The 13,094-nt window shown below is 42.9% G+C and overlaps 1 protein-coding gene across 1 annotated transcript; it reads left to right on the top strand.

Annotated features, from left to right (window-relative positions):
* Positions 1 to 3,083: 3,083 nt before the first annotated feature.
* LOC127772964 (DNA-directed RNA polymerase II subunit RPB1-like) lies at positions 3,084 to 13,066 on the top strand. The gene is made up of 13 exons (XM_052298964.1): positions 3,084 to 3,339; positions 4,147 to 4,410; positions 5,085 to 5,384; positions 5,469 to 5,627; positions 5,704 to 5,864; positions 5,946 to 6,167; positions 6,241 to 6,382; positions 6,486 to 6,821; positions 6,898 to 7,184; positions 7,271 to 7,529; positions 7,631 to 10,770; positions 10,878 to 10,949; positions 12,740 to 13,066. Exons 1-13 carry the CDS (start codon positions 3,253 to 3,255, stop codon positions 12,792 to 12,794), a joined length of 5,484 nt encoding a protein of 1,827 aa, XP_052154924.1. The 5' UTR covers positions 3,084 to 3,252; the 3' UTR covers positions 12,795 to 13,066.
* The last annotated feature ends 28 nt before the right edge of the window (positions 13,067 to 13,094 follow it).

The raw sequence follows: 13,094 nt of genomic DNA, 5'->3' as shown, positions 1-13,094 counted from the left end.
TAACTGTTAAGAGAAAGAACCCTGAGAGTTGTATTAAACACATACCCCTGAGTGCTCCATTGACAACTAGTAATGGCAGAAGTACAATGCAAGATATTTCCATTAGCCACTTGAACCGAAATTTGTTGAGGTTTTCTCTGAACATTCTTTAGATTGTCAGCAATGGTAGAATTCAGAAAACTCACAGAACTGCCCAAATCTACCAAGATGAGAATCTCCAGCCCTTGAATCTGACCTACCATTCGCATGGTGCCATCAGTTTCTGAACCCAATACTGCTTGAAGAGATATTGCCATCAATGTACCAGTGGGAGAAACTGCTGGCTCATCATCAAGAGTACTGTCAGTTTCATGTAAAATACTGAAAAGCTCTTGAACTGCATGCAGTTGCACTGAAGTAGAGCATTTATGTGTAGGAGACCATTTTTCAGCACAGATATAACAAAGTCCTTGTGCACGCCGTTGTGCCTTGAGAGCTGAAATTTTGTCTGACGAAGAAGAGGTTGAGCGATGTGGTTTAGTACCCAGACGATCTTCAGTGCGATTACCCCCAACTGCTCGTCCAGGAGGTTGAGGTAATGGCCAAGCCCCTTTTAGAGAAGATCTATTATTCACTTGGCCATCAAATTTCTTCAATTCACGAGTTGGATGTCCACCCGACGATTCCGCCACTTCTTCCTGTAAAGTAGCAATAGCAAGAGCAGTTTCGAGGTCTCGAGGTCGTTGCAGGAGGACAGCATTACGAATATCCCGTCTTAAACCCTCAGTAAACCTATGGATAAGATATCTCATACTCACTGCTGGGTCATAAGCTAACATGTGATTCATCAACTCATCAAATTTCTCATAAAACTCCCACACAGTCCCTGTCTGCCTAATTGTATCCATTTGTCTAATCAATTCATCATGTTGATCCCTATCAAATTTGTTAGCTACTGCCACACAGAAATCCTCCCAAATAGGGAAACGAACATGAGCCCTAGAAGACCTAAGCCAGGAAGCTGCTCTACCAATGAAATAGATAGTTGAAACCCGCACCCATAACCCTGGATAAGTGTTGTTCACATCAAAGTAATGCTCACATCTCATAAGCCAATCCTGCGGGTCTGATCCATTAAACATAGGGAAATCAAGTTTAGGAACTCTATGATTGTACTGCCGATTTCCCTGGTCAAAATCACTCGCCCCCCCATCCAAATCGAAATTCTCCAAGGATCGAAAGGGAATTTGGTTGGAATCAGACGTACCCTTGCCCGGAGAATGGATCAGGGTAGTAACTACACCCGATGCCTTTCCCCAGAAATTTTGATGAAGACGGTGGCCGTTGGCCCATTTCTCCGCACCCTCCGCCACAGCTGCTGGTGAGGTAGCCGTCGGCGTAGGCAGCAACGGGGCCTTCCTTTCCTCGCCCGTCAACAGGACCCAAGGGGAAGACGCCGCCGGTGGACCTTGTTTCGCCTTGTTCAGAAGATCCACCTGCTAACGAAGGTCACCAACTTCGTCACGCAGATCCTGCATAGCCGCCTCCACTTGTGGTCTCCAAGCACTCACGCCTTGATCCAGCTTGACGATGGAGGCCTGCGTATCCACTTGAGCTCGATTCAGCAACACCAAGGACTCTTGGATCTCACCCAGCACCTTGCCGAAATCAATATTTTGCTTCTCCATAGCCTCCACCTGAAGCTGCAAACGAGAGGTATAGCGTGGCTTCTCCAGGATTAACTGCTCTGATATCAATTTGTCACGACACCCTAGCTTTGTACCGCAACAATGGAGGATTCGTGAGGATTTTGGAAGAAATTGGAAGGAAGAAGGAAGAACTCAAAGAAGCAGAGATAGAACAGAGAAGGATTGATTTAGATGGGGAATTCTGTTTTTACATTGTTCAAATCACATCTCTTCTCTGCCGATCCTTATATAGCAATGAGCCATTGGATCTCTCTCCCTTACATGTGGCCCAGCCAGTCACTACTGGGTCCACTCACTCCCGTGATAGGCCGGATTGGGCCATCGTTCACGATGCGACTTTCTGAGCCCATCTTGGTCCGACAGAGAAGCTGCATCGCTTGTCTGATGAGGAACAGGAGATGACGATGACGATGCCGTGACAGTGTGCATTGTCAACCTTCATATAGCACACGTGTCAACGTCCATTTTCTTGTAGCAATCATTGAAAAGCTGAAAAGGCGGTACGCCTCATCGCATATTCATTGTTTTTCAACAGCCATCACCACCATCCTTTCCCCGCTACTCACCGTCATTCACCAGCTAATGGTTCTCTCCTCAAGCCGTCGACAAGGGCGTCTAAAACACAACAATATGGTCACATTTGAGGATGGATGGTGGTGATGGCGAAAGATTAACGTAGAATGTACCGTGCTATTCACCAGCGGCAGGAAAGGTTGGGTGGATGCCCGAGCTTCGTCGCTGCCATATCCATTGTCGTTAACCGTCAACAAATATAAAATTTAGTCGGTCATGGTGGTGTTGGTTCCGTTACTGTGCCGCACCATCTTTTCCAATACTTTTTGCATGGATGATCCCTTTGAACAAACGCCACTATGTGTTACCTAAGCCAGTGGCGGATTTAGGTCATTTCTGTGGTGTCGGCTGACCCCACAGTTTTTTGAAAAACACCCTATAAACCTCGTTTTTCATGTATAGATAAAAAAAATTAGAGAAATAACCCCACTTAAATATAAACCATTAGTACTTGACCTCACAGGTATAAAATCCTGGCTATGCCACTTACTTGAGCGGTTGATATTAACAACTCCGTATATTCCTTGTGCAGCAAAATACTAAACGAGCCGTAATATCTGAATTGTATACGGATTCTTAGCTGCTCTTTTAACAGGATCCAAGTGCCAAAATAAATCGCGGCCATCACTATGTCGGTGGAATAATTTTTGACTTGGGATAAATCCAAACTGAAAGGGAATATAGGGAAAAAAAATCGAATCCTTCCAACCCGGCCCACCCGTAAACCGACCTATAGCTCACAATAGCGAGCCGGCGCACGATACGCCTATAAATAGAGCCCTACCCCCCACCTCTCCTCCTCTGTCGAACCCCCGCGTTTTCCCCTCCCATCTCGCGGCGGAGGCAGCGGCGATTTTTCGCCGATTCGTCTCGATTCGATTCCGCCCCCGGCTTAACCGCCAAAAGCACACGCACTGGTGACTGGGTAGGTGGTGGTGGTGGTGCGCGGCGGCGGCGGCGGGGAGGGGTGTGTGTGGGGGGATTGGGAGACATGGATGCTGCGAGGTTCCCGTACTCGCCGGCCGAGGTGGCCAAGGTGGAGGCGGTGCAGTTCGGCGTCCTCAGCCCCGACGAGATCGTAATGCACTGATTTGCTTACTCCTCGCTTCGCTTCCTTCCCCCTCTCCGTTTCTCTCTGTGCGCGCGTGCGCGCGGAGTCGGAATTCGATCGGAGTTGGGGCGGGTTCGGGTGGGTGGGTGGGTGGGTGGATGGATGAGAGTTTTGGTGCTCGCTTGCTGATTGCTGCTGTTGGACGAGTTTTGAACTTTTGATGCTATGAGAAGGGGGAAAAATTCCAAGTGAATGTTGACCATGAGCTCCAATTGTTTGAGTTTGGGTGGACTTGGATTGGTTTGAATTTGGGGGGAGTTCGCTCGTACCATTGTGAGAGAGCGAATTAAACTAAAATTTGAGCACTGTAACAATGGATGTTGGAACCTGATTGAAGCAGTTAGGGTTCAACTTGCTAGCTGTTGTGAGTGTGCATTGTGCATTGTACTTGAAACAAACAAGCAGTTGACGAAACATTTACTCTCTGTCATAAGCTGTGAGGTGTTCAATTAAGTTTGTATACTTCGCAGTCTTTAATTTGTTTGCAATTGTGTGGTGTACCTATTGAGTTGAGCAGCTCTGTATAGTCTGAAAAGTTGGATGAATTTCGCATATTTAAAGTGAATTTTAAAATAACAGTCACACTTGAGATGCAGTTAATAACATAATATTAACATGGATTAATTAGATGGGTTTAATAATATTTCGAGTCATCCGGTTTAATAGGTTGAGTGCTTCATTAAATGCAAGAACTCAGAAGCTGCATGTGGAATGTGTAAGGAACACGATTTTTGGGATGGTATTTGATGTAATTTCTGCGTTGCTGCTTTGTAGAGACAAATGTCGGTGGTGCATATAGAGCATGCAGAGACTATGGAAAAGGGGAAGCCCAAGCCTGGTGGCTTGAGTGACCCTCGGATGGGGACAATTGACCGGAAGATCAAGTGTGAGACATGCATGGCTGGGATGGCAGAGTGCCCAGGCCACTTTGGCCACCTTGAGCTTGCTAAGCCAATGTTCCACATCGGCTTCATCAAGACTGTACTCTCCATAATGCGCTGCGTCTGCTTCAATTGCTCCAAGATCCTTGCAGATGAGGTACATGGACTGCTCTTCTGTGGTTTGGATGTTTTGCAACATATCCAAATAAAGTAGGAAGGACCATTGATTTTATGCTATACTTGATAAACTGGAACCATAATGCTATTTGTTCTGACTATTCATGTAAACACAACTATACTTGCAAACGCAAATATACATATATGTCTTTATTACCATGTTTGAAACTTTGTTCTGTTTCTCCTGTTGTCACTCAGCATGCTTAATGTTGTCATTTGTTTTCTGTGTTACATATGCCTAACATGTACAATGCAATCATTTTACGCCTTATTTCTTCCGTTGCTCATCCTGTTTTTGCCTGGCAAAAGCTAGAAGGTGCTTTTGGTCTAATGCTAGACATGCAAAACTGAAACCATAATAGTTTCTATTCTGGCTATTCGTGGCATGGTCAATATACTTGTATGTTTTCAATCTTTCTCACCCTAATTATTTGCATAGATGGCAAATCCCTGTGGTTGTACAAATGTACATTCTTGTAATGTTGTGTAAAACAGTCCAAACCATGAAGCCTCACTAACTGAACTAATTTTGCAGCTTTTTGGTAAATTCTGAGAAAGATGATGCATGTTAACTAATATCCATCCTAATCATATGAACCTTTTTGCTGCTCAGCTTTGGGTTTGTTTAACAATGGCCGGATGCTTTTGTTGCAGGATGATATCAAGTTCAAGCAGGCTCTTAAAATCAGGAATCCAAAAAATAAACTAAAAAGAATATATGATGCTTGCAAGAACAGAAAGATCTGTGCAGGCGGTGACAATCTTGATGTTCAGGAGCAACAAGGTACTGATGATCCAGTGAAGAAAAGGGGTGGCTGTGGTGCTCAGCAGCCGAATATCACTGTTGACGGTATGAAGATGGTTGCAGAGTATAAAGCACCAAAGAAGAAAAACGATGACCAAGAGCAACTCCCTGAACCTGTGGACCGGAAGCAAATCCTCTCTGCTGAGAGGGTATGTACACAATCATTAATTACTCAATTCAATACATTATTTTTTAAGAATATTCATTTAACCATGTGGTTCCTGTGTTCTCAGGTCCTTAATGTTCTTAAACATATAAGTGACGAGGACTGTCTTCTATTGGGTCTGAACCCCAAATTTGCCCGTCCTGATTGGATGATTTTGCAAGTCCTTCCGATTCCTCCACCCCCTGTGAGACCATCTGTAATGATGGATACTTCTTCCAGAAGTGAGGTGAGCAGAGATACCTTTTAACCTAGGCTGTTTTTAAAAGGATGCACCTTCATTAACTCACTGCTTTTCTTTACAGGATGATTTGACTCATCAATTAGCAATGATAATTCGACACAATGAGAACTTGAGGAGGCAAGAGAGAAATGGAGCCCCAGCTCACATAATAACAGAGTTTGCTCAGTTATTGCAATTCCACATTGCAACATACTTTGACAATGAACTTCCTGGCCAGCCAAGGGAGAGCAGATTACAAAGTCATTTTGCCATTTTACTTAACAATGATAAGTTTATCCTGACTTTCTTTTGTTGGAATTTTTAGGCCACACAGCGATCTGGAAGGCCTATTAAATCAATTTGCAGCAGACTGAAAGCAAAGGAAGGCCGCATTAGAGGAAACTTGATGGGGAAGCGTGTTGATTTCTCAGCTCGTACTGTCATCACACCAGACCCGAATATTAACATTGATGAATTGGGAGTGCCATGGAGTATTGCTTTGAACCTGACATACCCAGAAACTGTTACTCCATATAACATCGAGAGGTAAATCATTTACTGTTATCGAGGCACGATCACAGTTCTTTAATGATCACTTACACCTATTCAATGATCTCAGGTTGAAAGAACTTGTAGAATATGGGCCCCACCCTCCCCCTGGGAAGACAGGTGCAAAATACATTATCAGGGAAGACGGTCAGAGGCTTGATCTTCGTTATGTGAAGAAAAGTAGTGATCAGCATCTGGAGCTGGGTTACAAGGTGCGTACCAACTTTGTTGTAGAATTTACTTTACTGATAGTCACATGACAGTATTGTCTTCTATATTAGTTTCCTTATTTGGCGTTTTATTTTTTCATTTCAGGTGGAAAGGCACCTCAATGATGGGGATTTTGTTCTTTTCAATCGGCAACCCAGTCTTCACAAAATGTCTATCATGGGGCATCGCATTAAAATCATGCCCTATTCAACTTTCCGCTTAAACTTGTCCGTCACTTCGCCGTACAATGCAGATTTTGATGGGGATGAAATGAATATGCATGTTCCTCAGTCATTTGAGACCAGAGCTGAAGTTCTAGAGTTGATGATGGTTCCAAAATGTATTGTGTCTCCTCAATCGAACAGGCCGGTTATGGGTATTGTCCAGGACACGCTTCTTGGGTGTCGCAAAATTACTAAAAGAGATACTCTTATTGAAAAGGTTAGCAAGTCTGCACATGATACCTTAATTAGTTCTTTTCAGCGCAGTTATGCTCATCTTTCTGTTTTTTTTCCAGGATGTATTTATGAACATCTTAATGTGGTGGGAAGATTTTGATGGAAAGGTCCCTGCCCCCGCCATTTTGAAACCAAGGCCTATTTGGACTGGGAAACAAGTTTTCAACTTAATTATTCCCAAGCAAATCAATTTGATTAGATTTTCTGGCTGGCATTCTGAAGCTGAAACAGGATTTATTACTCCTGGTGATACTATGGTCCGGATAGAGAAGGGGGAGCTTCTATCTGGTACACTTTGCAAAAAGACACTTGGAACATCAACTGGAAGTCTTATTCATGTTATTTGGTAAGTATGCTGTAATTAACTTTTAATGTTGAAATCCAGTTGCAGTTTGGAATTTTGCTTAGCAAGTTATATATTGTTCTTTGCAGGGAAGAGGTTGGTCCAGATGCTGCTCGCAAGTTCTTAGGTCATACACAGTGGCTGGTCAACTACTGGCTTCTGCAAAATGGTTTCAGTATTGGAATTGGGGATACAATTGCAGATGCAGCCACCATGGAGAATATTAATGAGACAATCTCAAAAGCTAAAAATGATGTGAAGAAACTTATTAAGCAATTTCGTGATAACCAATTGGAAGCTGAGGCAGGACGCACCACGATGGAATCATTTGAAAATAGAGTAAATGAGGTACTGCTTGACTGTTTATGCTCCGCTCTTTCAATTGAAAAAAGAATGAACCATTCATTTGATAGACTTGCAACTTGCTTACCTACCTTTCTCTATGTTAGGTTCTTAACAAGGCTCGTGATGTTGCTGGAAGTAGTGCCGAGAAGAGTTTGTCTGAAAGTAACAATCTGAAGGCTATGGCCACCGCAGGCTCAAAAGGAACTTTCATCAATATTTCACAGATGACTGCTTGTGTCGGACAGCAGAATGTTGAGGGCAAGCGGATCCCATTTGGCTTCACCAATCGAACATTGCCACACTTCACGAAAAATGACTATGGTCCTGAAAGTCGTGGGTTTGTGGAGAACTCTTACCTTCGAGGCCTGACACCACAAGAATTTTTCTTTCATGCTATGGGTGGTAGAGAAGGTCTGATTGATACTGCTGTGAAGACCTCGGAAACTGGATATATCCAGCGACGACTTGTGAAGGCTATGGAAGATATCATGGTGAAGTATGATGGTACTGTTAGAAATTCTTTGGGAGATGTCATTCAGTTCTTATATGGAGAAGATGGCATGGATGCTATTTGGATTGAGTCACAGAAGTTGGACTCCTTGAAGATGAAAAAGGCTGAGTTTGATAATGTATTTCGTTATGAACTGGATGATGAGAACTGGAAGCCAAACTACTTGTCGACTCAACATGCTGAGGATTTGAAGATCATCAGTGAGATTAGAAATGTGTTTGAGGCAGAGGTTCAGAAGCTAGAAGCTGACCGGTTCCAGCTTGGCACTGAGATTGCTACAACTGGTGATAATACATGGCCTATGCCTGTCAATCTCAAGCGGCTTATCTGGAATGCTCAGAAGACATTCAAGATTGATCTGAGAAGGCCTTCTGACATGCACCCAATGGAAATTGTGGATGCAATAGATAAGCTGCAAGAAAGACTTAAGGTTGTTCCTGGTGACGATGATATCAGTATTGAGGCTCAGAAGAATGCAACTTTGTTCTTCAATATCCTGCTTCGAAGCACATTTGCTAGCAAGAGGGTCTTGAAGGAGTACAGGCTTACAAAGGAAGCTTTTGAATGGGTTATTGGTGAGATTGAATCGAGATTCCTTCAATCTTTAGTGGCTCCAGGTGAAATGATCGGATGTGTAGCTGCACAGTCCATCGGAGAACCAGCAACTCAGATGACCCTGAATACTTTCCATTATGCTGGTGTCAGTGCCAAGAACGTTACCCTTGGTGTTCCCAGGCTGAGAGAAATCATTAATGTTGCTAAGAATATAAAAACTCCATCATTGTCAGTTCACCTAAAGCCTGAGGTGAACAAGAAGAAGGAATTGGCGAAGAATGTCCAATGTGCCTTAGAGTACACTACTCTGCGGAGTGTGACGCATGCTACTGAGATATGGTATGATCCTGATCCTCTGGGAACCATTATTGAAGAAGATGCTGAATTTGTCCAGTCCTACTATGAAATGCCTGATGAGGACATTGACCCTGATAAAATTTCTCCATGGCTGCTGCGTATTGAGCTGAATCGTGAGATCATGGTTGATAAGAAATTGAGCATGGCTGATATTGCAGAGAAGATCAATCATGAATTCGATGATGACTTGTCATGTATATTTAATGATGATAATGCAGATAAACTGATCCTTCGTGTCCGGATCACAAATGATGAAGCTCAAAAGGGAGAAATACCGGATGAATATGGTGAGGATGATGTCTTCCTCAAGAAGATTGAGAGTAACATGTTGACAGAGATGGCCCTTCGTGGAATTCCAGGTATTAACAAAGTGTTTATCAAAGAGGGGAACGTCAATAAATTTGAGGACAATGATGGCTTCAAAACAGAGAAGGGGTGGATGCTTGATACAGAAGGTGTTAATCTCTTGGCTGTCATGTGCCATGAAGATGTTGATGCTACTAGGACAACAAGTAACCATTTGATTGAAGTAATTGAGGTTCTTGGAATCGAGGCTGTCCGCCGAGCTCTCTTGGATGAGCTGAGGGTTGTCATATCTTTTGATGGATCTTATGTCAACTACAGGCATCTGGCCGTTCTTTGTGATACAATGACATACAGGGGACATCTGATGGCTATTACAAGGCATGGTATCAACCGTAATGACACAGGGCCTCTTATGAGATGTTCTTTTGAAGAGACTGTGGACATCTTGCTTGATGCTGCTGTATATGCTGAATCTGACCCCCTGAGAGGTGTCAGCGAGAACATTATGCTTGGCCAGCTTGCTCCTATAGGTACAGGAGGCTGTGATTTGTATCTGAACGATCAGATGCTGAAGCAGGCCATCGAGCTTCAACTCCCAAGCTATGTTGAAGGCCTGGACTTTGGCATGATGACACCAGCATGCTCGCCCATCTCTGGGACACCATATCATCAAGGGATGATGTCGCCAAGTTACCTGCTGAGTCCAGACATCAGGGCTTCCCCCACTGCAGCAGATGCTCAGTTCTCGCCGTATGTTGGAGGAATGGCTTTCTCACCCGTATCTTCACCAGGCAACTACACTCCTTCGTCAGGGGGTGGTTACAGTCCATCTCCTCCCGTATGTACTCCAGGGCCAGGAAGCTTCACCTCTTCATCACCATATAATCCTGTCTCTCCTTTTTACTCGCCTGCCAGTCCATTATCATGCCCACTTACCAGTCCGTCATATGTGCCTACCAGTCTACCACACTCACCAACATCTCCAATATACAGCGCTACATCTCCTATCTACAGCCCTTCATCTCCTATCTACAGCCCTACATCACTAAGTTACAGTCCCACATCACCAGTTTATAGTCCGACTTCTCCTGTATATAACCCAACTTCTTCTGCATACAGCCCCACATCACCATCTTATAACCCCACATCGCCGTCTTACAGTTACAGCCCCACATCACCATCTTATAGCCCCACATCGCCGTCTTACAGTTACAGCCCCACATCGCCGTCTTATAGCCCCACATCGCCGTCTTACAGTTACAGCCCCACATCACCGTCATATAGCCCAACATCGCCGTCTTACAGCCCCACATCACCATCATACAGCCCAACATCGCCGTCTTACAGTCCGACGTCACCCTCATATAGTCCGACATCGCCTGCATACAGCCCTACTTCGCCTGGCTACAGCCCATCTTCGCCAAGCTACAGCCCATCTTCGCCAAGCTACACTCCTTCTTCGGTCAAGTACACGCCTTCACATGCATACTCTCCAAGCAGCCCAAATTACTATCGGTACTGAATTGTTGTCATATGGACTAGAGAGGCTTTGGCAGACTGCTCAGTTGTTGTGTCTTCGTATACGCACCCTTGCTTATTTTGCTTATGTTTTTGTTCCTCAGCTCAACATCGCCGACATACTCACCTACCTCACCATCATACTCGCAACCAAGCCCGTCATACAGCCCAACAAGGTCAGATTTCATAATATGTTTTGCATCCTCGGACTATCAAAAAAGGGTCTATTTCAGTACTACTAGTAATTGTGCACATGCAATGCCTTTTTTTGCAGCAATGATCATAAGAATCGCATAATTACTTCAAAATTTAGAAACTATACTAAAACCTATAGATACTTTACCAATATATTGTTGAAATGCAAGTACATAAATCGTGTGAAAGTTTCTGTTAAAAAAAACATAAATTGTGTGAAAGCAGGAGACTTATTGGTCTCCTCGCAAACATCTTGCATGTCCACAGCAGTCACGGAAGGTTCTAGATGGGTGCAGTAATTTCATTTGCCAGTTTACTGCTGGCCATCGTATATTACCAATTTAGGCCCCCTTTGAATCAAAAGATTTATATAGGAATTTCATAGGATTTAAATCCTATAGGAAATTTTTCTATTTGCCCCTTTGATTCAAAGGATTGAAGCTTTCCAAATCCTATGAAATTCCTATGGAATAACATATTGCATGCGGATTTTGGAGGAAATTTAGCAAGAGCTCCAACCTCTTGGAAAATTTCCTATGAGTCTATCTCTCATTGGATTCATGCATTTTTCCTGCGCTTCAATCATTCTTGTGTTTTGCAATCCTCTGTTTTACACTTCAATTCCTGTCAGAATCTTGTGTTTTTCTATTCCTCTATTTTTTTTCATCCCTATGATTCAAAGGAGCCCTTAGCATTACTCTGACCACAATCAAACATCTATCCTCTTTTCAAGACAGCTACATGTAAAATAAAAACACAATGCCTCATATACAAAAGAACTAGGATTTTCTATAAGGCCACAAAATTTGGATTATACTTGTATATATCCAGTCAACAAATATCATGTAGGTCAGTTTAGTGATAACCAAATGAAACATAATTAGAATATTAGGATTCTACCTGATCATTAAGGATGCATGTAATTTTATCATCCTTGAAAAGGTACCAAGGTACCAAATTTTACACTAGAAAAATATGGTACCTCTAGTACCTTCTCAAGGATGGTAAAATTACCCAAAATTTAATTTAAATTTTAGGTACCTCAAGTTACTTTCTCAAGGACTAAAATTTCTCTAAGGATGCTACTTCTGTTGTAGTGTCAGTAGGAAACTATGTTTATCTACTAGTTGTAGCTATTATAGGTGATCAGCAATTCTGTGGTGCTCACTTTATATATGATAGTTCTTTTGTAGTTTCAGTGGGAAATTCAGTTACAACGTGACATTGTGAATGTTTTCAATTCCCTATCAACATGAAATTCAGTTACATATCTGTATGTTCAATTTCTGTAATATGCATTGTTAAATTTGCCATCTAGGATTTCCTAGTTTTGTTAGCTTGTTCAACCATCTCTATGCTAGAGAGCAAACTTGAATCCCCCAACACTGTTAACATCTAAGTTAGGCATTGAAAGATGGTTGTCGTGTATGAATCAACTAAGTTTGTTCTGATGCTGTCTTTCTTTCCTTTTTAACCGAAGCCAGCAATGCTGGTGTTATAATATTAATTAGAAAGAGCCTCACTGTATTACATCATGGCAATAATGCCGCTAAATCTTTGGCACCACACAAGCTCCAAGTTTCGATGATGTCTTCCTTTCAGTTCACCCTGGTTTCTTTTCCTCAGGGAATTAAAAAAAAAAAACGGCTTCCTGCATATTGTTCGCTTTTGCAGTTTTTTTAGCTATGCAGCCGTGCTTGTTTCTCTAATTTTCTTCTAGCTAGCTAGCTAGCTTACTCTGAACTAATAATTCTGTTTGTGTTGTATTCAGTCGAGTGGAAGAAGAAGCGCATGAGGAGGCTGAAGAGGAAGAGCCAAAAAGATGAGGCGATCTAGGCGATGGAGATTGCTTCCACTGACCTAAGTAGTTAGGAATTTTCCTCTGTTTTGCTTGCAAGCTTGTGCATGATGTATGGTCTTCGTGTAGCTGGTTTTTCAACCGTGTGCTGCCATTGCTACTTTGGCAAGTTTATTTTTTACCACGTGGTTGTTGCTCGCTGCGTTGAGAGCCATCAGCTATATATGTATGTTTGTTGATCTGCCATTGTGCATTGTTGCAGTAGATCTATCATTCAACTTTCAGATGAATAACGTGCTGTAGATGCTCGAGTAAGTACTCACACGGC

Source organism: Oryza glaberrima, chromosome 5, assembly GCF_000147395.1.
Source record: "Oryza glaberrima chromosome 5, OglaRS2, whole genome shotgun sequence".
In the NCBI taxonomy this organism is placed as follows: Eukaryota; Viridiplantae; Streptophyta; class Magnoliopsida; order Poales; family Poaceae; genus Oryza; species Oryza glaberrima.
This window is presented reverse-complemented; position numbering and strand designations above follow the sequence as displayed.

Excerpts from the sequence above, each read along its gene's own strand:
- LOC127772964 (XM_052298964.1), top strand. The coding sequence starts at position 3,253 with ATGGATGCTGCGAGGTTCCCGTACTCGCCGGCCGAGGTGGCCAAGGTG. Across the intron at positions 5,385-5,468 it reads AAATCCTCTCTGCTGAGAGG|GTCCTTAATGTTCTTAAACA; the intron begins GTATGTACACAA and ends CTGTGTTCTCAG. Across the intron at positions 10,950-12,739 it reads CCGTCATACAGCCCAACAAG|TCGAGTGGAAGAAGAAGCGC; the intron begins GTCAGATTTCAT and ends TGTTGTATTCAG.